At 45.4% G+C, this 26,180-nt stretch overlaps 1 protein-coding gene and 1 long non-coding RNA gene across 2 annotated transcripts in view; one reads left to right on the top strand and one right to left on the bottom strand.

Moving 5' to 3' along the window:
• Positions 1 to 625: 625 nt before the first annotated feature.
• LOC117013513 (uncharacterized) lies at positions 626 to 25,390 on the top strand. The gene is made up of 4 exons (XR_004421342.1): positions 626 to 833; positions 20,052 to 20,362; positions 21,525 to 21,642; positions 23,744 to 25,390. It is a non-coding gene; the product is annotated as an uncharacterized LOC117013513 (long non-coding RNA).
• ACACA (acetyl-CoA carboxylase alpha) overlaps positions 13,295 to 26,180 on the bottom strand; it is a 260,073-nt gene continuing 247,187 nt past the window's right edge. The window contains exons 56-57 of the mRNA XM_033090744.1: positions 19,917 to 20,053; positions 13,295 to 18,560 (exon numbers count right to left, since the gene is read on the bottom strand). Of these exons, the coding sequence (XP_032946635.1) occupies positions 18,437 to 18,560; positions 19,917 to 20,053 (261 nt within the window). The 3' untranslated portion in view covers positions 13,295 to 18,436. The remainder of the gene's footprint in view (positions 18,561 to 19,916; positions 20,054 to 26,180) is intronic.

Raw genomic sequence — 26,180 nt, 5'->3', positions numbered from 1 at the left:
GGAGATAAGCAGGAAGGAGAAGGTGCTTTTGAATGTACTTATCAGCGGTTCAGCAGGCTCCTGGGCCGCCTCACCCCCACCTGGGCGCTGTGATGTTCAGGAGGACCTTGGGAAAGGGGGCTTCCCCAGGCCTGGCGGCCCCCATTTCATCCGCTGACCTCCAGAGTAAGGCCAGTCCTTTGTTCCCGGCCGGGAGTGCAGGGCCCAGGTGTGTGTGTGTGTGTGTGTGGGTGGGGGGGCCGGGGAGGGGGAAGCCCCCCAGGACCTGGCCCCCTCAAGACATTGGAGGGAACCCGATGGAGAGTTTACGTTTTAAGGTCACATCCTGATCTTGGCGGAGGAAGGTAACGAACGTGAGCCCTAGTTCTCTGTTATATAATTAAACCGAGATATTCCTTCCTGAAGGAACAAAAAGAGGCCAAGGTCAGCCTAATTGAAACCTCAAGATTGCTTCTCCAAGCGTGGCCCGAGCAAGTGGGCCAGGGCAGTTTGCCACCTCTGGCTGTCAGGGCCCGGGTCCCTGGTCCGGGGCTGGCTGCCATCCAGGAGCGCGGTGGGGGAGTCTGGCGTGGGTGCCTCCTCTTTGCTTCCTGTTAAAATTAGCCTTTGCTTCTCCAGGCCCAAACAGGGGGACCCACGCGGGTGCTGTCCGCGCCGACGCGGCCTGCGCTCCGGCAGTGCCCCGCCTGTCCTCATGGCCCTCAGCCGCTCCCGCAAACAGCAGCACCAGCCCATGACGACCTGTCTCACCGGCCGTCAAAAGGGCCCGCCTCTCGACAAGGACGTCAGCCAGGCTGGCTCTTCTGAAGTCGCTCAGTACCAGATAAGTGATGGTAAAATAGTGATGCTTTATTAATTGCACATATGGCTGCTAATTAGAACCCAGGTGTGTGTGCTTTATACCTGCTCGTACACTTGCTCCAGAGTGGAAGGACCTTCTCCCTTCTGCTTCCATCTCCCCCACCCCCAGAAGAGAATTTCAACTTTAAGACAAACAACTTCATTTACAAGTGTGTCTCTAATTAGCTGCAGAATTAGGAAAGCTGAGTTTTCCCCCATAGATCGGCTAAACCCTCGAGGGAGACTGGTGGAATAGAGAGCATCGCATTTCCAATTATTTTGTTGAATTGCTAATTTAGTTATTGTGCCTGTTGTAATTGTGATGGGTATTGGGTGTGCAATTCAATTTGTTTTAAATATTTGTGGGAAGGCTGATCAGTAATGGAGCTGACCTATTTTGTGGCCCAAATTGAGGGGAAAAAAAAAAAAAAGGCTAAAACACAACAGCCACAAAGATATAGTTTGTTTCCATTTTTATTGTGATCTCTCTCATCCCTCTTAAGACCACTGATGCAACAAAAGGATTAAATTAAAAGATGACAGCACTTTGATCTTCTCCCTTTGAAAGCTTCACTGTCCTTGGTAGTTTAATATGCAGATGTTTTAGGGTAGAGATGCCTTGCTGGGATTGAGGAGCTCCGCCCCTGTGACTGCCTGTCTGTGTGCCTAGAAGGGGTTTGAGCGTTGGCCTTGCCAGTATAGGCGTACCTCGGAGATATTGCGGGATTTGTTCCAGACTACTGCAATGCAGTGAATACACGATGCAGCCAGTTGTAACCTTTTTGCTGGTGAGGGTCTTGCCTTCAGTCAGAAAACAAAAAAACAAAAACACCACCAAAACACCGAAAAAACACCTGTGGAGCGCAATAAAGTGAAGTGCAATAAAATGAGGTGTGCCGGGGATGTGTTAAGTAGTGGGGGCGTCCCTGCAGCAAGTAGTGTGAAGTCATTCGAGCGGCTGGGCCGTGTCCCAGTGCCCATGTGGAAAGGAAGGCACCTTCCCTCCAGGCAGGGTCAGTGACCAGGAACTGCCGCCCCGCCTGGTGGTGTCTGTGCACTGCTCTGCCCCGGGTAGGCCCCACTGCTGGGGTGAGGGTTAGGTGTACGGTTCCCCCACTGCAGGTGGTGCCTCCAGGTGAGCTCCTTGACAACTGAGCTCACACTTCCCTCTTCAGGGACCCCCCACCAGTGTCTGGGCCAGAAGGAGGTGCTGTGGTGTAATACTGTTTCCATGCCTGTTGGGTGCTGCATAAATCAATCCAGTCTGGGCCTGGACCACGGCGGTGGCTTGTAGGGAAGAGCAACGGATAGGGCACTGCGGGGACCTGAGGCCACAGAGACAGAGTGCAGGACTCCAAAAGCAGGAGCTGTCTCCCTCAGTTATTGTGAGCTCGGTGTGTGAGTGCCAGGTACTGTGACAGCCAGGCTTGACGCAGGTGCCGAGCCCCTCCCACTCAGCGTCAGGCTTTCTCAGACACAGGGCCGGGCGTGGCTGGGCTAGATCAGAGGGTGGCAGACCAGAGTAGATTGTGAGGAAAGGTAATAATAAAACGGGTCGCAGAAGCGGCTGTTATAAGGACTTCGACCCTAAAAGGAGCATTTTGTAATTTGATTAACTCAGGTGCCAGGGTCCATTTCTGCCCTTAACTACTGAAAAGTTTAAACTTCATTATTTCTATGTGAGAGACCCCCAGGGCCTGCAGAAGGCATTTCAGACGCAGGTGGTCTTGCTTCTTTTTCACAAGCTTTTCTCAAGGAACTGAGAGAGGACAGCTAGTGGATACAGCTGCTGGTCTTGGGATCTGCTGGTGGGCATGCAGGAAGACAGGCACTGTGCAAGCAATGCCAGGAGCAAAACACAAGACACTCCCTGGGGAGTCTGGGAGGGTGTCAGCCCGGAGAGCAGTGGGAAGAGTTTGTGGAAACAGGTGCCAAGGCAGCAGGGCAGGCTGTGGGTGGCGGTGCAAAGGCCAGTGCACCCCTACCCCTTGCTGGTTATACCTTGGTATGGAGGTGTAATTTACACATAAAATTCACCCTTTGCATATGTACAATTCAGTGCTTTTCAGCACATGTGTAGAGTCAAGCTACCATCAACACAGTCCACGTTCAGAACATTTTCATCGCCCCAACAAATAACTCTGTGCTGCTTTGCTTCGATTCCATCTCCGCCCCAGGCAATAACTGACCTGCTTTCTGTAGCTCTAGCTTTGTCTTTTCTGAATGTTTCTGATAAAAAGAATCATACAATATGTAGTGTTTGTGTCGGGCTTCTTTCCTTTAGCATGAGGCTCATCCAGGATGTAGAACGTCGGTAGTCTTTCTTTTTCTTGCCCGTAGTACCCGGTGCGTGGATATACCACATTCTGTTCATCTGTTCATCTACTAATGAGCACTGGATTGTCTCCAGATTGCGTATAAAGCTGATCCGAACAATCACAAGTCTTTGTGGAACATGTTTTCATTTCGCTTGGATAGCGACCTAGGCGTGGGATTGCTGGGTCATATGATGAGTGCATGTTTAACTTTTTAAGAAATTGTCAAAAGTGTTCTCCAAAGTGGCTGCCTCACTTCACACGCCCATCAGCAATCTGGAAGGGTTCCAGTGGCTCTGTACCCTGTTGTCATCTGACTTATAGCCATTCCATTCTAGTAAGTAGTGGTCTCTTGTTGTGGATTTAATTTCTATTTCTCCAGTGACTAATGAAGCGGGACAGCTTTTCATGTGCGTACCGTGTTTCCCCAAAAATAAGACTTAGCCGGACAATCAGCTCTAATGCGTCTTTTGGAGCAAAAATTAATATAAGACCTGGTATTATATATTATATTATACCTGGCATTATATTATGCCCGGTATTATATTATATTAGACCCAGTATTATATCATATCATATATCATATCATATCAGACCCGGTCTTATATTATAGTAAAATAAGACCGGGTCTTATATTAATTTTTGCTCCAAAAGATACATTAGAGCTGATTGTCCGGCTAGGTCTTATTTTTGGGGAAACACGGTATTAGCCATTCATAGATTTACCTTCTTTGGTGAAATATCTATTCAAATCTTTTGCTCATTTTTAAGTGAGTTAGTTGCTCATTTTATTGTGTTGTAGAAATTCTTTGTGTATTCTAAATACAAATCCTTTATCAGATATATAATTTACAAATATTTTCTCCCAGTGTGTGTGGCTTGTCTTATCATTTTCTTAATGCTGTCTTTTGAATCACAAACGTTTTTAATTTTGATGGTCTAATTTATCAATTTTTTTTTTCTTTTATGGATTGTGCTTTTGGTGTCAGATCTGAGAAAGCTTTGTGCAGCCCAAGGTTACAAAGATTTTCTCCTATGGTTTTCTTCCAGAAGTTTTATAACTTTAATGCTTACATTTAGGTCTATAATCCATTTTGAGTTAATTTTTGCATACGGTGCAAGGGTCTAAAGATGTAATTTTGTATATGCATATCTAATTGTCCCAGTACCTTTTATTGAAAAGCAACGTATTTGGATTTTTACCAAATGCTTTTTCTGCATCTACTGAGATAATTCTGTGTTTTTTGTCCCTTACTCTATCAATATGTTGTATTACATTAATTGATTTGGATGTTAAACTAACTTTGCGCGCCTGGGACAAATCCCACCTGGCTATGGTGTATAATTTTTTTAATATGTTGCTGGATTTGGTTTGCTAATATTCGCTAAGGATTTTTGTGTCTATCTCCATGAGGGATATTGGTCTTTAGTTTTCTTGTGATGTCTTTGTTTGGCTTTGGTGTCAGAATAATACTGGCTCATAGAATGAACTGGAAAATGCTTTCTCTTCTGTTTCCTAAAAGAGTTTGTGAAAGATTGGTATTTCTTCTTTAAATATTTAACAAGAGAACTCACCAGTGAAGCCTTCCTGGATTGGGCTTTTCTTTATGGAAAGATTTTTAATTACTAATTTAAGTTCTTGTTATATAGGTCTATTCAGATTTTCTGTTTCTTAAGTCAGTTTTGGTAAATTTGTATCTTTCTAGGATTTTTTTTTCATTTTATCTAAGTTGTTGGCATAAAATTGTTTATAATATTCTTCTATAATCCTTTTTGGTTGACCCTAATTTTTGATTGACCTTAACTTCAGTAGGAGCACTAGCAATATCTCCCCTTTTATTCCTGATTTTGGAAATTTTGTCTTCTCTCTTTTTGTCAATTTTGTTGATCTTTCAAAAAACTAACTTGGTTTTATTAATTTTTCTCTATTGTTTTTTTCTATTTCACTAAATAAAGATTACCACTAATCTTTATTTTTAACGTAATTCTGCTTGCTTTCAGTTCAATTTGTTCTCTTTTATGGTTTCTTAGGATGGAAGTTTAAGTTTTTGATCCAGACCCGTTATTGTTGAAGAATCTATTTCTTCTTTCATTTACTTCTGCCATTGTTTGCTTTATGTATTTGTGGGCTCTGTTTTTAGGTATGTATACGTTTATAATTGTTATAGCTTCCTGACAAATTGATGCTTTAATCATTATAAATGTCCTTCTTTGTCTCTGTTATCTTAATGTATATTTTATATTAATCCAATATTAATATAGCCATCCATCCAGCTCTCTTATGGTTTTCTCTTTATATGCTCTATGGTTTTCTATACTTTTACACTATTTGTGTCTTTGACTCTAAAGTGTGTTTCTTGTCGACAGCATAGAGTTGGATTTTTTCATCCAGTCTGACAATCTCTGCCTTTTGACTGGAGTGTTTACTCCTTTCTAATTTAATGTAATTATTGATAAGGTTTTTGTCCATTTGTTCCTCCTTTACTGCCTTCTTCTGTGTTAAATAGTATGCCATTTTAATTTCACTGCTGTTGTATTTACTATATACTTATATTTTTTAAAAACAATATACTATCATCATTTTTAAGTGTACAGTTCAGTAGTGTTAAATATACTGTATTCCCATTGTTGTGCAACAGATCTCCAGAATTTATTCGTGAGAAACTGAAACTCTATATTCATTAAGCAACAACTCCCCATTTCCCCCTCCCCCAGCACCTGGTAAGCACCAGTCTGTATTTTTCTCCATAAATTTAACTGCTTTAGATATCTCCTATCCATGGGATCATACAGTAGCTGTCCTTTTGTGACTGGCTTATTTCACTAAGCATGATGTCCTAAAGGCTCATCCACGTTGTAGCACGTAACAAGATTTCTTTCCTTTTAAGGCTGAATAATATCCCATTGTACATTATATACCACATTTTTGCTGATCCATTCATCATTTGATGAATATTTGTGTTGCTTCCATATCTTGACTATTGTGAATAATGCTGCAATGAACATGGGTGTGCAAATATCTCTTCAAGACCCTGCTTTCAATTCTTTTGGATATATACCCGGAAGTGGGATTGTTGGATCATATGGTAGTTCTATTTTTAATTTTTTTGTGGAACTGCCATACTGTTTTCCATAGTGTCTGCACCATTTTACAGTCTCACCAACAGTGCACAAGGGTTCTAATTTCTCCACATCCTTGCCAACACTGTTTCCTGGTTTTTTGATAGAAAGCGTCCTAATGGGTGTGAGATGATATCTCGTTGTGGTTGATCTGCATTTCTCTGATGGTTAGTGATGTTGAGCATCTTTTCATATGCTTGTTGGCCATTTATATATAATCTTCAGATAAATGTCTATTCAAGTCGTATGCCCATTTTAAAATCAGATTATTTGGGTTTTTTCTGTTGTTAAATAGAAGTTCTTTATACATTCTGCATATTACCCCTCATTAGTATATGATTTGCATTCACTACTATGTATTTTAAAGTTTTTTTCTTAGTGGTGGTTCTAGGGATTACACTACAATGTATTTGAGATGAATACTAACAATTCTGGTGAAATTAAAAACTTGGCTCTAATATAGTTGGATATTCTTCCCCTTCCTTTGTGTGATTATCATGTTACATTTATATTTGCTATAAACCCAAAAACACAGAGATGTAACTATTGTTTTATGCGCTACTCTTATGTCTTTTAACAAAGTAAAAGAGAAAACACACATGCAGTCTTTTATATTTACCCGTACATTTATCTTTCCAAATGACTCTTCTTATCTTTGTGTGGATTCAAATTACCATCTGGAACCATTTCTTTTCAGCCTGAATAATTGCCTTTAATATCTCTTATAAGGCAAGCAAATTATTCTTGAAGTCTTTTTTCTGGAATTGTCTTTATTTCATCTTTATTTTAAGGATAGTTTTGCTGGAGATGACATTTTTAGTTGACAGGGTTTTTTGTTTTTGGTAGAACTTTCAATATATCAGCCCACTGCCTTTGGCTTTCACTGCTGTTATTTGTTTTATTGTTCCTCTATGTGTGATGAATTGTTTTTTTCTCTAGCTTCCTTCGTGATTTTCTCTTTCAACAGGTTGGCTATGACGTGTCTAGGTATAGATATCTTTGTGTTTATCTTCTTGGGGTTTATTGAGCTTTTTGGATCTGCAGATTGTTTTCCATTATATTTGGGGAGTTTTCAGCCATTATTTCTTCAAATATTTTTCTGCTCCTTTCTTCTCTCCTTCTGGAATTCCCATTATACATAAATTGGTATACATGATGTTGTTGCATGGGTCTCTGAGGCCCTGTTCATTTTTCAGTCAATCTTTTCTTTGTTCTTCACACTGGATAATTTCTATTGCCCTATCTTCACAGATTCTTTCTTGTGCCTTCTTGAATATACTGTTGAGCCCCTCTAGTTAAATTTTCATTTGTCATTGTACTTTTCAACTCCAAAATTAAAAAAATTATTTTTTTGTTACAGTTGACATTCAGTATTTTGTATTAGTTTCAGGTGTGCAGCATAGTGGTTAGACATTTATATAATTTAAGAAGTCATCCCCCTGACTAGTCTAGTACCCACCTGGCACTATACATAGTCGTTGCAACATTATTGACTATGCTCTCTATGCTGTACTTTATATAGAATTTTTTTTATTGTGGTAAAATATACATAACATAAACTTTATCATTTTAATGTTTTTAAGTGTACAGTTCAGTGGCATTAAGTACATTCACATTGTTATGCAACCATCACTATCCATCTCCAAATTTTTCATCATCCCAAACTGAAAACTTGCACCCATTAAACAATAACTCCCCATTTCCTCTTCCTTCTAGCCCCTGGTAACCATGTTTCTACTTTCTGTCTCTGTGATTTGACGGTTATAGGTATCTCATATAAATGGAATCATAATAGTTCCTGTTTTGTGTCTAGCATAATGTGTCACTTAGCATAATGTCTTCAAGGTTTATCCATATTGTATGTAGCATGTATTAGAATTTTATTCAGAATTTACTTTAAAAAAAATTTCTATAATAGCTGATTTGAAGTCTTTATCTGCTAGGTCCAACATCTGGACCCACGTGAAAACAGTTTCTACTGAGTTTTTTGCTTTTGTTTTTTCTTCTGAGGATGGGTTATACTTTCCTGTTTCTTTGAATGTCTCAAAATTTGTTGTTGAAAATTGGACATTTTTGATAATATAGCAACTATGGATTCTGATTTTTCTCCCTGAAGGTTCTTTTTGTTTTTGTTTTGTTTAATACATTGACTAAATCAGTGGATTCTGTGTTCTCTGTGGTGTGCAGATGCTGATGTCTCTTAGTTTTTCCTTTTAAAATCCTTGTTCTTAGCCTAGCTTCATAGGTATCGCCCTTGTGCCTAGTGGTCAGCCAATGACGGGGCGGCGTTGTGCTCAAAGACCTTGTACCACTAAGGCTTCTGCCTTCGGTTGATAGGGGTGTGAGTGTGTGTGTGTTGGGCCTGCCCTGCCTTTTACTTTCTGATGGGCCCTCTCGCATCTCATCTTTGTGTGCTTACAGGTTTCCAATAAGTTAGGGATGTGTGGGTAGCTTGGATTCTCTTTGGTCTCTCCTACATGGAGAACTTCTCAAGGTCCCCAGGGCTGTCTCATTTCCCGTGCCTGTTAAATTTTTGGCTAGGCTACTGGTCTGTTGTTTGCCACTGAGATTGCTACTGTTACAATGCTGCTGGGTATGGAATATTTTTAACCAGACTTCAGCTTTTATCCATGATCCCAAATTAGAAATCCTCTAGAGCAAGAAGGTATCTTAGGGACTTCTTTTTCTGCTTTCTCCTTATCCATTCCAGGGAAAGCAAGACTCCAAAAAGCCCTTGAGCTACTCAAGGCCCTAGTATAAGGACAGCTCGGCCGAGAGTTCAGCCTTCTGTCTCAATCCATTTGGGCTACTATAAAAAAATACCACAGACTAGGTAGCTTATAAACAACAGAACTTTATTTCTCACAGTTCTGGAGGCTGGAATCCCAAGATCAGGATGCCACAGGGTTGGGCGAGGGCTCTCTTCTACGTCACAGGTTTCTTGTTGTGGCCTCATCTGGCAGAAGGGGGGAGGGATCTCTCTAGATCCTCTTATAAGGCACTCAGCCTTTTCATGAGGGTTTCACGCGCATTAAAGCACCTCCCAAAGGCCCTAGCTGCTCATCTCATCACCTGTGGGGGTTAGGATTTCAACATGACTTTGGGGGTACATACATATTCAGACCATAGCATTCATGTCCTTCTTGCATGCAAAATATATTCATTCCATCCCAACAGCCCCCCAAAGTCTTAACTCATTCCAGCATCAACTTAAAAGTCTAAGGGCCGAAGTCTCATCTAAATATCATCTAAATCAGACACGGCCGATAGGCAAGGTAGTATGATTCATCTGAGGCAAATTCCCCTCCAGCTGTGAACCTGTGAAATCAAACAAGCTTTGTGCTTCCAAAATACAATGGTGGGGTAGGCATAGGATAGACAGTCCCACTCCAAAAGGGGGAAATAGGAGGGAAGGAAGGGGTGGCAAGTCCAACACCCAACAAGGCAAGCATTAAATCTTAAGGCTGAGAAGAATCTTTAACTTGATGCTCTGCCCTCTGGGGTGGGAGTGGGGGATCCCACTTCTGGACACACTGAGTGATGATCTTGTCTTTTGGACACATCGGACCCCTTGAGGTGTACCTGCGCCTATGGCTTTGCTGGGCAAGGTGCCCACAGCAGCTCTTCTGGGCCGGAATCAAATGCCAGTGGCACTACCAGTCTGGGGTCCTTGGGAGGTTCCCTCTCCCACATTTCTGCTGGGCAGGAGTCTCGGCCCCACAGGTTTGGGTGAGGCCTGTTGGGTGGGGTCTGGCCAATTGAAACCCAAGTGATGCCCCCCACCCAGCCCCTCTGAAACTGAGGAGGCAGCCCTGATGATCTTTGAATTACCTTTGGGATCTTGAATAGAGCATGTTAGAAGCTGAATAGCTTGATGATCCCATCCTGTAAAAGCTAAGAAGTCTAGCAACCTTCCATCATTCCTTCCTGTCGTCTTCCCCTTTAGTTCAAATAGTTTGTCTTCCTGCTGGGGTAGCTGAGTAAATCCATGGTTCACACTCATACTAATTTCCTTAGCAAAGGGTCATCTGGCCATATCCTCAGTGTTCTCTTCTGAACATGCTTTTTCATCTGAGATATGGTAGACAGAATTTTCCAAATTTTAAATTTCTGCTTCCCTTTTAACAATTCTGTCTTTAAGTCCTTTCTCTCTTCTCACATTTTATTATACACATTCAAGAGAAGCCAAGCTTCACCTTCAGTACTTCAGTACTTGCTTAGAAATAGCTTCAGCCAAATATCTAATTTCATCGCTCACAAGTTCTACCTTCCCCAAAACACTAAGAATGAACACAATTCAGCCAAGTTCTTTGTCACTGTCACAAAAATCAGCTTTCCTCTGGTTTCCATTAATATATTCCTCATTCCATCCAAGACGTCATCAGAATGGCCTTTACCATCCTTGTGTCTAACAACTTTCTCTTCACAACCACTCAAGTATTCTTGAAGAAGATGGAAGCTTTCTCCACTGCTCTCTTCTGAGTCCTCATCCAAATCGCCTGTGAAGTCTGTTGGTGGCAACATAAAGCCTTTTTCTAGCATGGACCTCCAAATTCTTCCAGCCTCTGCCCATTACCCTGTTCCAAAGCTGCTTCTACATTTTTAGGTTTGTTATAGCGGCACCTCACTACTGGTATCAATTCAGCTTTATTAGGGGTGTAACTGACATAAAATTGTAAGATATTTAAAGTGTGCATCATGGCGATTTGATAGATGCATATGTATATTGTGAAAGGATTCCCTCCATCTAGTTAATTAACACATCCATCATCTCACATATTTATCTTTTGTGTGTGTGTGTGTGAGAACATTTAAATTCTACTCTCTTGGCAAATTTCAATTACACAACACAGTGCTATCAACTGTAGTCGCCATGATGTCTTCAGATCTTATTCATTAGAGCTAAAAGTTTTTACCCTTTTACCAACTTCTCTCTACTTTTTCCACTCCTCCAGACCCTGGCAACCATTTTTCTACTATTTCAATGAATTTGACTTTTTTTTTTTTTTAGGATTCCACATGTGTGATATGTATCATACAGTATTTGTCTTTCTCTGTTTGGCCTATTTTACTAAGCCTAATGCCCTCAAAATCCATCTATGTTGTCAGAAATAGCAGGATTTCCTTCTTTCTCATGGTTGAATAATATTCCATTGTGTATACAAAGCATATCTTCTTTATCCATTCCTCTTCTGATGGATACTTAGGTTGTTTTCATATCTTGACTATTGTGAATAATGCTGCAATGAACATGGGGGTGCAGATATCTCTTTGATATCCTGTTTTCATTTCCTTTGGCTATATACCCAGAAGTGAGATTGCTGGGTCATAAGGTTCTATTTTTAAATTTTTGAGGCACTTCCATACTGTTTTCCATAGTGGCTGTTCCAATTTACATTTCCACCATGAGTGCACAAAGGTTCCCTTTTTCCCACATTCTTGCCAAGACTTATCTCTTGTCCATTTGATGGCAGCCATTCAACAGGTGTGAGGTGACATCTCATTGTGGTTTTGATTTGCATTTCCCTGATGATTGGTGATGTTGGGCACCTTTTCATGTGCCTGTTGGCCATTTGTTGTCTTTGTCTATGCAGATCCTCTGTCCTTTTTCTGGTCAGATTGTTTTGTTTTCTATTGTGAGTTCTTTACATATTGGATATTAACCCTTTATCAAAGATATTATTTGCAAATACTTTCTCCCATTCCGTAGGTTGCCTTTTCATTCATTTTGTTGTTTCCTTTGCTGTGCATCTTTTTAGTTGGATGTAACCCCACTTGTTTATTTCTGCTTTTTTTGCCTTTGCTTTTGGTGTCAAATCCCAAAAAATTATTACCAAGACTATGTCAAGGAGCTTAGCCCTACGTTTTCTACTAGGAGTTTTATGGTTTCAGGTGTTACTTTCAGGTTCAAGTTTTTAATCCATCTTGAGTTGATTTTTGTGTATGGTGTAAGGTAAGAGTCCAGTTTTCATTACCACCATTGAAGAGACTATTCTTTCCCCATTGTATATTCTTGGTTCCTCTGTTGTAAATTAATTGTCCATACATGCATGGGGTTGTTTCTGGGGTCTCTATTCTGTTCCATTGATCTATGTGTCTGTTTTTACGTGAATACCATACTGTTTTGATGACTATAACTTTGTGATATAGTTTGAAATCAGGAAGTGTGATGCCTCCAGCTTTGTTCTTCTTTTTGAAGATTGCTTTGGCTATTCAGGGTCTTTTGTGGTTCCATACTAGTTTTAGGACAGTTTCTCTTTCTGTGAAAAATGCCATTGGAATTTTGATACAGATTGCATTGTGTCTATAGGTTGCTTTGGATAGCAAGGACATTTTAATAATATTAATTCTTCCAATCCATGAGCATGGTGTATCTTTCCCTTTATTTGTGCTGTCTTCAGTTTCTTTCATCTTGTAGTGTCTTAATAGTTTTCAGTGTACAGGTATTTCTCTTCCTTGGTAAATTTATTCCTAGGTATTCTTTTTGACCTAACTATAAATGGGAGTTTTCTTAATTTCTTTTTCTGATAGTTCATTAGTAGTGTATAGAAATGTACCTGTCTTTGTATATTAATTTTGTGTCCTGCAAATTGACTGAATTTATTTATTAGTTCTAACAGTTTTTTGGTGGAGTCTTGAGGGTTTTCTATATATATCATGCCATCTGCAAATAGTTTTACTTCTTCCTTTCGAATTTGGATGCCTTTTATTTCCTTTTTGTGCCTGACTGCTCAGGCTAGGCCTTCTAGTAGCATGTTGAATAAAACAGTGGGTGTCGTTGTCTTGTTCCTGATAGTTCAGCTTTACGCTGTTGAGTGTTATGTTAGCTGTGGGCTTGTCACATACGGCCTTTATTGTGCTGAGGTAAAGTCCTTTACACCCAGCAGCTTCCACATTTTTAGGTTTGTTATAGTAGCACCCCACTCCTGGCCCCCCTCCCGTTTTTGTTGTTGCTTTTTTTTTTTTTTTTTTTTTTTGGTCTTGGTCCATTCAGGCTGCCATAACAAAACACCACAGACTGGTTACCTTATAAACAACAGAAATTTATTTATCACAGTTCTGGAGGCTGGAAATCTGAGGTTAGGGTGCCAGCATGGTCAGGTGAGGACTTTCTTCTGGGATGCGGACTTGTATCCTCACATGATGGAAAGGGAAGGGGTCTCTCAGGATCCTTGTTTATAAGGCACTAATCCTATTCACGAGGGCCCCACCCTCATGACTTAAGCATCTCTCAAAGTCCCCACCTTCTAACACCATCACTGTTGAAGTTAGGATTTCAACGTATCAATTTGGGGGGATACAAACATTCATACCACAGCAGTCCTCAATGATCCTTTTGCTTAGTGTCAAGTAACCCAATGCTTAGAGACAATCCCTAGATCCTGCTCTCATAAGGGGATGGTTCTCTGAAAATGCCCTATGAGGAAGGTTCCCGCGTGATGACAGGCTCTCTCTTGTGAGCATAAGCAAGGGGCAGGACATGGAGAAACCTGCCACTGAAAATTTGTTACTAATACCCAGAACTTGATTAATATTAACTAAGTTAGGTAATTGTTCAAAAAGCCCTTTAGAGGTCCCGGTTGTTATCCACATTTCAGACTGAGGAGTCAGGAGTTTGCCCAAGGACAGGGGTGAGGGACCAGATATTTGAACCTAGTTCAGGCTTATTCCAGAGTCCATGCTCTTTTAAGTGGCTACGAAAGTACCTGTGAGTATGGGCAAGAATGCTGTCAGCACACCTTGTCTCTCCTCACCCCCAATCCTTCCTGCTAACTCCAGAAGGCCAGTCATAGGATCACGTTTGGGAATTAGCTGATCATTCAACACCCCCGCTCTGCCCCCCAGCCCTGAGCTAGAGTCTCTCTCATCTCGTTATAGTTCCTAATGGGCGGAGCCCACTGGGTGGAGCCAAGTCCTCTCAGAGCTAAGGCTCCATTATCACTCTGCCCCTCTGCCAACCACTGGGAATGCCATGTTTTGGAAGACTTTGCTTTTCAAAATACTGGCCTTCTGAAGATGTCCTGTTCCCAATAACTGCCCGTTGGAAGTTTCCAGCCAGCATGAGGTGGCCAGGGCTCCTTCCTGGGTTGGTAAAACAGTCATCAGACAGACAGTGGCCTGGTGAGCCTTTGCTCCCTGACTCAGGCACATGCAGGACTTCTGGGGTATTGAAAATAGCCGATAGTCACCCATTATTTCTGTGCGTCTTGGGGTGGCCTGGGCTTACTATCCTGGGTGACCCCTCCAGCTCGGGGACATACACGCACGAAGCTGAGCTTGGAGCTAGCTTTCTTGCTACCCAAAGCTGTGTTCTTTTCACTCAATTAGGCTGCTTTCTAAATCTTTATATCCAGTCTTCCCATGTCCCCAAGCCATCAAAAGTGTCCCACTCTCTCCAGGACATACCTCGTTCCTTGTCCTAGCAATTAAAAATCTTCACAGTGGTGCCTACTTGCTTTTTCAGATTTCATTGTCCCTCTTCCCCCAAATGATTGCTGTGCTTGTACCCAACATTCCTAGTGTCTCTTGAATAACTTTGCAAATGCTGGTGCCCTAACTTCGGGACACCCTGCCCTACTCTCCCAGCTGGGAGGCTGTCTCTGCCATAGACTTCAGCCCTTGTCTGGACCACTCACACATGGCTCAGTGTGGATCAGGCCAGGCCCAGCCTGTACCCTTCTTGTGCCAGCCGAGGAGCCAGCATTTCAGTGACGGCTTACCTCCCCACAGCCTGGCACCGCAAGGAGTGCAGGAAGGGTCGGTCCTCCCGGTGACGGTTATTAGGCACTTGCATTCGTCACTGTTATTGTTTTTCAGTTGGGGAAATACAGGTGGGCCCAGGACTAAATCTCAGAACCCTCGGTGTTCAATTTTTTCTTTATTACCCCAAAATAATATCAATGGAAGTTTAAAATTTTCTTTTACTAAAAAGACGGATGAAGGAAATACCACTCCCCAACGGGAGAAAGCACTGTATTTGTCAGGCAAGTTCGCAGCGGCAGAAGCAGAGTCTTTTCCCGTTCATCTTGCTGACCTTCCCTGGCTGAGAGTAGGGACAGCTCCAAGTCCCAGCCTTGGGGTCTGGTTCTCATCTGGCTGCTTAGGGAGGAGGGAAGAAGGCCCGAGGCCTGTGTGCTGACCAGGGTTCCCTGCCCATGGAGAGCGGTAGTTGGAGGCACAGAGGAGCAAACTTCCTCTTCTGACCCCCTTCCTAGAACATGTAGCTTAGGGTGATTCAAACTGATATGGTATATATTGACATTTTTCATTTTAGAAAAAGCCACCCTTTGCCATACATCCCAGAGAGGCCCAGACACAGCACTGAGTCAGTAATCAGCAAGGCTAGTGCTTCCCGCCCAGCTCTCTTGTTGCCTCTACCTTTGCAAAATGTTTAGGGACTAGTGTTTGTTCTTGCTACAACCACATGGATTCATAGGGAGAAACTGAGGCAGAGGGTTGAAGGCACACACTCATGAGTTTCCTGCCCCTGGTGCCCAAAGTTAGCGTTCAAAAGCCACGTAGTAGCTAAATTATTAAGAGGTACCTGAGGTGATCTCTGAAAATGGTTCACTATTCATTTGACCCAGAAAATGCCACAAAAATCATGCAAACCAAGAGGCTGAAATCCTCGTGTTCACTTTAAGAACACCCCTGAAACTGACTGGGCCACCAAGGGTGTGTGTATCCAAACAGTCGTCAGGTCTCTGAAAGCTGTCACTTTGCAGAAGCAATGTGTGCCACCGTGTCATTACAATGGTTCCCCTTCCAGCAGGGAGCAGGGGCTCACCCCACCGGTGCTGAAAGCTCCCCTGCTGAGTGGGAACAAAGAGTGGCTGGGCATGGGCTGAGATGACAAACAGTGACTCTTCTACAAATGTGGGGTTTATTTCAACAAAATGTGAAAAGGAGACGTTTGACTGAAGCTCCTTGCTCATCAGCGTATATGTCCATCGAATTCTCAATGAGACAAGTGAAGGCTGCTTTATGAACGAGATGAACAGACAATGTGGGGATCTCAGCTCAAGCAAGTCTCGGTCAATACATCACGTATCCTCCTCCTGCCTCAGTAACCTTGCATGTGTAATGGGCTGTGGGAATATCAGATCGCTCACGTTCCGTGCCTTTCTGTCTTCTCCATGTGAGAATCCCTGTGCAGGGTAAGGCCTACAGGGAGGCGCTCTGGGGAGGGGGCAATAGGCGTTACAGGGTTCTGAGAGGAGACGGATTCACTGAATGTGTCATAATTTGGTTGACGGGGAGAGGTCAACGAGCGTAAGCCACGTGCCTCGGAAGAAATGCCAGGGCAAGCGCAGACCAGGGCAGCCCCACTGGAGAGTGCGGGACTTAATACCAGCTGTCGGGGTGTGGAATTTTACTCATTCCACATTCCACTGAAAAGTGTAGAGGAGTAAGTTGGTCAAAGATGAATTTGATTCTTATTAGTGGGTAAGCAGATACTAGGAACAGTGGATGCTTCCTCCTAGACTGAAAATAGTTCCCCACTTTTCCCCACCCTGCTTTGAGGGTGCCAAACCCCTGTATGTTGCACCAGGGCAGCCTGGCTGAGGCTCTGAGCTCCTGGGGGCAGTCGGTGACGTACCCAGCCACATAGTACCCATCTGCACAGCTCCCCACAAAGCGGAAGTAGAGCTCTTTGTGTGAACTAGAAGGTTAAGGCTCAAAACTGTAGCTTGTACAAAAGTATTCATACCACTGCTTCTAGAAGGTCAGTGATTTCCTCCTGGTCATCAGTGACAAATGCAGTTAGCTGCACCGAGGAATCGGATGCCACACCAGCCCTGATCACCTGCCACTCTTGCGTTAGGAATACCAGTGGGGGAGCCAGTACTCCCTGTTGTTGAAAATAAACGCGCTCCACCACCCGTGAGGAGCCTGCCGCTGGCCGGGGTGGGGGGAACGGGACGAGTGAGCCGGGAAGACAGCAGCACCATGACGGGGTTGTGGATTATCTTAAGGTCATGTGGACCCTGTGTTCCCGGAAGCCTCCCCACACCGGGAAGGTCAGTTCCTGGTGCCGAGAGCATGGCTGTCACCAGGGCTCCTTTCAGCAGCTGTGGGGAGACGTGTTGCACCTGTTGCCTGTGTACATTCCAGGAAGCGGCCAGACCCAAAGGGAGCAGGACTGCCAGCTGCTAGGAGAGTTGCCCTGGAGATGGAGACGAGAGACTCTAAAGGCGCCGTTAGCCTCTCTAACTGTCAAAGCTCCAGCCTTCACAGGACGCCCTCCCAAATCCCAGAGAGAGACTACCCGGCCCACTCTCCCTGGGACACGTACCTCCAGAGGGGGCAGTGCCCCTGGCTTCTCCTCACCCCTGGGAGAAGGCGGGGGGGCGAGAGGGGGCTCCCCTACGCTGGCCTTGCAGCTCCTACCGGGGCAATAGCTAGTGGAGCACAGACGTGCAGGGGAGTGGTAGGTCACCATCTTTCTGTTTGTTCTAAGAGAACTGAACTCAAGGTTGAGGCCCCTAAATGCACAACAGTGACTTGGTCTATTTTCTTTGCTTCTTGGATCATGGTTTTGCCCTCATCTTTGCATTCCCATGGAACTTGCAGATTTCATGCTCTAATTTTTCTTCATAACTAGGTACCTTGGTGTGATTAAACTGAGAATGGTTCATCGCCAGTGCCCAGTGTAGACTGGGCTGAATGTGGGGGTAAAGAAATAACGGACTTGAGGCGTCCTCTTCTCCGTAGACCTGGTGCTGGGCTTGTGGCCTCGGCCCCAGCCCTCCTCTGCTGGCTGTGGCTGCAGCTCATGGGGCCAGGGCTGAGGGAGGGCCGCTCGCTGTCCCAGGCTGGGACCGGGGGGCTGGCAGGACAGGAGGGGCAGCCCCGCTTTTGTGTAGTAAGACCTCATGGTACGTGCTGTACCCTTCATTGCCTTCTCAGGTCTGTGCAGGGAGACAGTACTGTTGTCACAGCCTAGGTAATAAATACTGAGTGGGGTCGGTGTGACCAGTGGGCTGGAGCAGGGGCTTTGTGACCCTGTGTCCCAGTATGTCATGCATAACCTGAAAACATTCGAGGGAAAGCAAAATGTCACTTTGATTCCAGTGCTGGGTCTCCTGTGCCTGCTCATGAAAAGGCAGCTCTCTAGCCCTTTGCTCCAGAGGCAGGCCAGGGATGGCAGGAAGCTCTTCCTACGTTGAAGGGGAGTCCATTTTGGACAGGATCTGAACGACTTCCGCTCGCTGAGTGGGTGAGATGTGCTGGGTCATGTAGACGATGGAATCCATGGCAACCTCTGGATTGGCCTGTACCAAGCTGGACAGGAAGATGTGGGATGGTGATGAGAGAGAGACAGACAGCAGTGCTAGATCAGCGTAGCTTGAGAACTGCCCTGTAAACATGCTAACAGTTCACTGCAGACGCGTCAGTCACTACCGCACCTGATTTGTTGTCCTACATGAAAAATGTCCCCAGTAGCAGGCTAGGTACAAGATAAACCTGAAACATTTTGCTATGTCAGAAGGAAGGAAGTACTTCAAAAAACCCAAACCGAGGGGGGCATGTCACCAAGATAGTGGAGTCAGCGTGAAGGTGCTCCCACTGGCTAAATCTGGGACACCTGGGGCATCCAAGTAAGTATAATGAATTAAAAAGTATTGAAAAGGTAGAGATGCATTAGCCCGCACCAATAATGACTACGTGAATGAATGGAGGAGGAGAGAGGACTTCTGTTTCCTGTAGAACTGGCGTGGTGACCGGTGAGTGTGGACAATGGGCTGGAGTGGGCAAGTTATCCTTTTGCAACCTCACTGTCAAGACCAGAGAGGCAAGACTCGTCCACGGAGGCGACATGTAGGTGGACACACGATGAGGAACATTTGCGTGGCTTTCCCGTGTCTCCCCACAGACTGCTTATTAGGTACAAGGGGGAAATCAGGATTTATACAGTGGAGAACTATGTAACATCTCCATCAGGTGATCGAAACAGGAGGGACAGGTGACATCGTGTGTCCCCAGCTGTGGTACCCAGTGGGGGCTGCGTCATCACGTATGTGACATTCTGGCTGAGAATCTCTAACGGGAACCTCATCATGAGGAAACATCTGACCAGCTCCAAATGAGCAGTTCTACAAATAGTGGGTCAGATGAAAGATCAAGCACAAACGGGGTGAAATGTAAGTAATGTGTATATCTGGGTACAGGTCTGCTCCTTGTGCTGCTTTTAGTTTTGCAACTTTTCTGTAAGTGAAATGTTTCTAAATGAAGTTTTAAAAACATCTCCCCAGCAATCTCCACCCCCATACAGCGACTAGAAGAAGGCAGCTAGTAGCTCTCAGCCTGGGGAGAGGGGAGGCAGGCAGTTCCCCAGGAAACTCCCATGCGATCGGCCTTCCTCGCAGTGTCGTCCATCCAGCATTGGGAGCTAACAGTGGGGCACAGTGAACTAAGCCTTCATCTAGCTGAGGTTACCACGTGCCCCCGGGGCCAGGAGCGGAGAAAGAACTGTGCTTCAGGGCTCTGTTTCTATCTGTGGGTCAACTAGAGCGGTCTCAAACAGAAAGAGACCACAAAGGTGGTAAGGCATCGTCATCTCAAGATTTGTTCTTCAGTCTTTCATTCCAAAGAAGTGAGCCCCACTTCTCCTCGAGGGGGGCCCAGTGCGGGTCTCACCTGCGGATCTGCTTGAGGACGTAGTCTCGGCTGATGTATTTGATGTTTTCCTCTATGACTGAGCGGACGCCATCTTCCTCCGTCAGCTGCTTCTCCAGCCATTCCACCAGATCCTTGTTATTGTCCCAAACGTAGGCCTGCAAAAGACCCATCCTGGTCAGACTCCAGAGGCGAGGCCCGGCTGGACAGCCCGAATGCGATACCCGGAGAAGTGGCTCCAGAAGCCTGCTCGACGGCCTCTGTGACTGTTGGCACAGGAGAGGGAGGCAAAAGCCGGCCTCCAGGCAGAAGCTGTCCCCCAGCTCCCCTCCCGATCCGGCTGCGTCTGGGAACATCCACCCTCCGGGGCGTCGGTGCTCACTCTGACTCTGGGCTGTCACTCTGGGTCTACCCATTGCACAGCGGCTGAGAGAACTTAATCATCGGGCAGGTTTGAGGAAAAACAGGTAACGCGTGAGTCTCTAGTCCCAGGCCCAGCAGATGAGTTGCCAGGTGGTGGAAGTCTCCTGAGACAGAGCCCAGGAGGCAGGGAGGGGACTGAGGTGAGGGAAGGCTGGCTGTGAGGGGCCAGCCACCAGGTCGGAAGCCACTTTACTTGCTCGGAGAGCATTGAAAAGGGGCGAGACGTATGTAACCCTGACAGTCTCAACAACCCACCTCGCGCCTCCTTTTCTTCAAGATCATTTAGCTGAGTATTTCCTAGGTAGTTGACTACATAATAATTCAGGAGTGTGTTAGAAACCTAATAGCCTTCTCCTTGCTCTCTTCTCCTCTCATTTTCTTTACAAATCATTTAGGAATCGTTTTGTTAATGGTTTCCGGAAAACCAAGTACCACCATTAGGGCTCATTCATATTTATGTCATTTTGTTTGGGTAATTAAACACCAAGCTCGTCATTTAAAGGTGCGCTATCCTTCTCTGTTATCACTAACGAAGCCAAAGTCAGAATGACAATGAGTTTGGTGCTGTAATTTAATAGGTGGGTGCCTTAGGGACTCTCGGAGGCTTGAGACGTGGCTGGGGAACCTGTGTCGGACACAGCTATGCTTCCAGGGCCTGCGAGGCCCAGAGGGAGTGTTTTCCTCACACCCTTCAAGAGGCCGACGCAGTAAGAAACACGCTGCACTGTTTTCTAACTTCCTATTTCATGCCTTTAAAAACAATGGTTTCTTTTCACACTCTCACCTCCCTGTCTCTAACTTAGCTGGCGAGTTAGCTGTGACTGGTTATGTATTATGTGTCATGTCATGGACTTCCACATTTCCAGCGATTCTTAAGGAGTCTTGCACAGTGGGACGGTTAAGGAGCCCCAGGACTAAGGATCCACAATGCGCCTTTTCTAGCTCTCCGTCCTGTCCTTTTTCTGCTCCCAAATTTGCGCCTCTCTGTGATCACTGAAAAAAAGATCAGCTCTCCTAGTCAGGGTGCTGTGGCCAAGACGGTACAGCCCTGAGCGAACCTTCGCACCTCTCGGGGCCTAGGTCAGGACGGCTGGCAGACAGTCTGAGGCTGCACAGCAGGAAAGGAGGTGCCCCATCGGTCTCTGTTGACGGGGGTGCTGGTGGTGACGCTTCCCCCACATGGTTGTCTTAACTCTTGCATGCCAGCTCCTGCACACCCCGCGTGTGAATGGATACACCTGGACTCTGCCATCACTGGTAATGTAGACTTCTGCTCTGTGGCTTGAAGACTTCTGAAGACGCCCCTACTTATGAAGCTTTGGAGGTAGGAAAACCTAAAACAATGACTTGCTTGATTTCAGTATGGAAAAAAAAAAACTAGATTTACCCAAGAATCCCAAAGCCTTTCGTTTAGGAGAATATTTAATACTCTTATTAATCATTTTTAATCCGTTTGCTTTTAATTAAGAAACAGCATGATGCTTTCCTATCAACATATGCCAGGGAGCAGATTAATTGTGGCTTAAGATAACTCTCCTTGATTGGTGTAATGTATGAGCTAACGAGATGCCTTGCTTCTAACGATGCTCAGGCACTACACTGGAAAGCCAGCTACCCTCTAGAGAAAACTCTTCTGCCTTTCCCTCCCACAGCCAGAATGTGCTAGGTGTTTATATTAAACATTAAAAAAGTTCCCAGACAGGATTAGAGTGACACACTCCAAGTTTTAGAATTGTTGCTCTAAAATCTCCTTTGAAAATGCCCTTATAGGGAATATGTGCTGTTCCCTCAAAGTACAGCAACTGGATGACAACCAACAACCGCCACCCCCGGGAGGTGTAGCTCACAGTGTATGTGAAAGCCCAGGCATCGCAGGTCCGTTGTATTTTTAGCAAGAACAAACAAACTTAAGCACCCACAGTGCCACAGGGTTTTGGAAACAGACCTGGGAGGGTTTAATATGCTGCTGTGAGCTAACTCCTTCCTCTCCACCCAGAAAAACAAAGCCCCCTTCCGTTCAGTTAGGGAGTCTGCAGTTCCTTGCCTGCCCTCTGAGAGCACAGCTGTAAGACTCCTCACTCCAGCCATCCAGGAGGATGCGCCCACCCTACTCCCAGAAAACAAAAAGCCACTATCATTTCCCTCCTTAAAGTTATGAAAATGTGGCTCATTCCTGCTAGTGTCCCAGTGTGAAATACAGGATTGTAACTCAGCCCAGGCCTGCGCCCATGTCACCTGCTCGACACTCATCTCAATCAGAACATTTTAATACCAAACATGCCATCAGGGGCCTTCCATTGATGTTCAGCAGACACTTCCTCTCTCTCTGCATCGGCAGATAAGTATCTCCGGTACTACTCAGCCTCACTAATTGTGTGTAGTAATTAGTCTATCTTACAAAATCTAAATGACCTGTTTGGAAAGTTTCATTTCTAACGTATTGGATAGCTGTTAAGCCCTCCTTACTCAATGGGGCCGCAGGGCCAGGGCGTGACCAGGGCCCCGCCTGATGGATGTGAGCCCTGATTACAGGCCCTGCAGATAACTCACTTTGTGAGCTGCCTGGAGACTCCGCCAGCTACGGGATGGTCTTTTTCTGAGCCATGTGGGCTGGGGTCTCCTCGGTCCCTCCAGTCTCAGCCCTTAGGCCACCTGGGGCCAGTGCCTTCCAGGTTCTGCCTCAACATCACAAGTTTGGTGTCTGAGACTTGTCCGGGGGTGACTTGAGGCCAGGCTCCAGGGACAGTGGAAATCAAACGACCCTATAACAGTGCTTTTCCCTCCATCTTCCTCACAAGGGCCTCCCTTCACCATTCACCTCATTTGGAAATCCAGAATAAGAGAGAGTGGGTGGCTGTCTGGACAATAAGAATGTATTATGGCATCCCAGGCTGTGGATAAATTAGAGCCAGGCAAATGAAAGAACAGTGACGGAGAATCTGCTGTGCTCATGGAAGCAACGCCTTCCTGCCAAGATCATTGCCTTAGCATCTTTAACTCTTAGTCTGCGTTACCCTGTTGTTTACCTTCTCCCATGCTGTGCCGAGAGGAGAAAGCCGGCATATTTTGTCTACTGAGTGCCAGACACTGTGCTCCATACTTATCATGTCATTTAAATCTCACTGAACCCTGTGAAAGAAACATCATCCCCATTTTACACATGAGAAACAGAGGCTTAAATAATATGTCCACACCAGTAAATGGCAAAGCTGGTGGGATTCTAAAACCCATGTTTTTCTCACTGCTCCATGCCGAGTTCTAATCTCAATTTCTACTATTGGGGGGAAAAAATTAGTCGGTTTGAAAAAAACCACAAGCCTCAAACTGTGGATCTAAGGATTAAGAGAGAAAACATGTCCATGAAACAAATGTGTGCCATGTTTTTACGACCCAATTTAAACCTAAATTCTTGTAATTTTTTTCAGGGAGCTGTAGTGATGCTTTTCTTCTGCCCACAGTGAAACTATGAACCATAAACCCTACTATTTCCTGCAACAGGACTGTCCCAGGGACGCAAGCAGAATCCCATAACTCACGCCGGCGGATTCCGCTCAGGGAAACAAAAGAATTACATCGCTCAGTTACGTAACATCACAGTGTCTTCAAATTTTCTGTCCCGGAATCTTTTTCAGAATTAAGAGCAAAAAACCAGATTCTCCGGGGGAAAGGAGCACACAGCCTGGCTCATAGATGCCTATCACCAAATGTGTGTGCCTAGCAGTAACCACAATAAGGATTAGAGGGTCACCCCTTGGTGCAAAGCCAGGGTCTAGACTCAGCCCGTCTTTGCACTTGAGAGACACAGCACACAATATCTATCACTGCGGGACCAACAAAAAGCAATGGTTTTAAGGTTTTAAGCCCTTCCCAAACACGGAGCGGATTCTGTGTCAGCCCTTCAGAGGCAGCAGACGGCTTTTGAACATTGCAACACTTTCTTCTCTCAAGGGCACTGCAGATTTTATCACCCACCCCACACTCAACTAGGTCCTGCTGAGCCGGCAGAATATGGAAGGAGGTTTCAAAGCCACACACAGGATCACGCGCCCCTCCTTTCTCTCCTCGGCTGTCCCGGACGGATGGAGAGCTCGGGAGAATGCTGACTTTCGTATGCTGACAGGCCCGAGGGAAACGCCTCGGTTCTTGGGGACAGTTGGCTCCCAGTGCCTCAGGCAGCTGCCCCCAGAGCGACGGGGCTGGGGGTGTCTTCTGCACTTGATTTCCAGCCGGGAAGTCTATGCACATACAGTCAACTGTTCTCTCCATCGATAAAAGATGGCAATGACCTGTTTCTCCAGACACACTGTCCCCTGGGAGCAGGCCGCTAAGGAGCAACTGAAGGGCCTCTCCACTCACTTCCTGCTCGGAGGGAAGCTATTCCTTCGCCTCATCCTTGTGCCTACCGAGGCCGCACGCGTCCATTAGTGACTAATGTGGGAGGAAGGCGGTGCGGGCCTCTCCTGGCCACACGCACACACTCCATTTACCTCGCCGGCCACTCTGAACTGGAGAACAGCCTCTTATTTTACACTCGCGTGACTTTCAATGCCAACTTCCACTAGAAGCTGCCAGTAGCCGCTGACAAAATTGTCTCACTCAATTATGATGCCACAGACTGACCTTAACCTGAACCAAATGTCACATGAGGCTGCACTCCCCTGCTGCACATTTGAAATATTTATCCAAAGAAGCTTTTCAGTCGTAAAGAAATGGGTAGAGTTAACACAAAGGTGAATCTCAGAAGCACCCTGATTCACTGACTTTAAAATTGACAGCAGATCTTGGAATTCCTTCCTGAGAACACTCAGCAGAGACTTCAGGCAACGCTTTCCAGAAAGAGGCTGGAGTGCCCTCCATCCATACTCTAACCCAGCAGTCACCAAATGCTTCAGATCACAGAGCTGTCCGGAAGAGAGACAACCCTATTTCCAGCACATGCTACCAAGATTCTGCTAAAAGGTTTATTATGAAGTATACGATTTACTTTTAATCCATATGCTAATAAAGGTTAATTTCTTAGTAAAAATTGAAAGAAATAAAAGTTCTAACTTTTCCTTCTCATCTTCCCGCGGACTGTCTTGTGCAACCCACGATTCTAGAGGTACATGCTGGGGCCTGTTCATACTGGCCTCAGACCCACCCCATCTCCAGCCCTGGGGGTCCCCACCTCAGTGGAATCACGGCTCCAAGGCTGGTGCCGTCCTTGAGAGATCACCCCAAGAATATGCCAGATCCATAGTTCTCATTTCCTTCCAGCTCAGATTTGAAATCAGAAGCCCTGTCGTGATGACCACACCCCCTCCTGGTCACCTCCCGCTAGGCTTCCTGGTCCTGCTTCCTTCAATTCCACCCTCCACACAGCCCCCTGAGCAGTCTCCCTACGACAAATCACGATCTCTCTCTACTGCTTCAACTACCTCGGTGGCTTCCAAGTCCACCCCTCGGTACGGCTTCCAGCGCCCCGCACAACGCCCACCTCTGAGCCACCCTGAAATGGCTGCCATGCGTGGCGCTCGTGCGATCGGACCTTAGAATGTGCTGCCCCTCTGCCTGGCACATTCCTCCTGCTCCCTCCATTCCAACCACTCCCTCGGGTTCATTTCTGTGTTGTTTTCAGGTCTCTGCTGACACAGCACTTCCAGAAGTCTTCCCAGACTCCCCAAAGAGCGGTCAGGTGTCCTCCCTTTGTGCTTGCTGGTGTCCTGGGTTTGCCATGTTCGACTGTCGTGCATGACCTCTGGACTCATCTGTCTTTCCCTCCAGATGGTGAACAACCTCTGGCTCGTTCCCTGCCTCGTCGCTAGGGCCTAATGCAGTGTCTGGTGTGTAGCGAGGATTCAAAGAGGTTTGCTGAGTGGTAGA

This window comes from Rhinolophus ferrumequinum, chromosome 21, assembly GCF_004115265.2.
Source record: "Rhinolophus ferrumequinum isolate MPI-CBG mRhiFer1 chromosome 21, mRhiFer1_v1.p, whole genome shotgun sequence".
In the NCBI taxonomy this organism is placed as follows: domain Eukaryota; kingdom Metazoa; phylum Chordata; class Mammalia; order Chiroptera; family Rhinolophidae; genus Rhinolophus; species Rhinolophus ferrumequinum.
The sequence above is the reverse complement of the archived record's forward strand: the minus strand, read 5'-3'. Positions and strand labels throughout refer to the sequence as shown.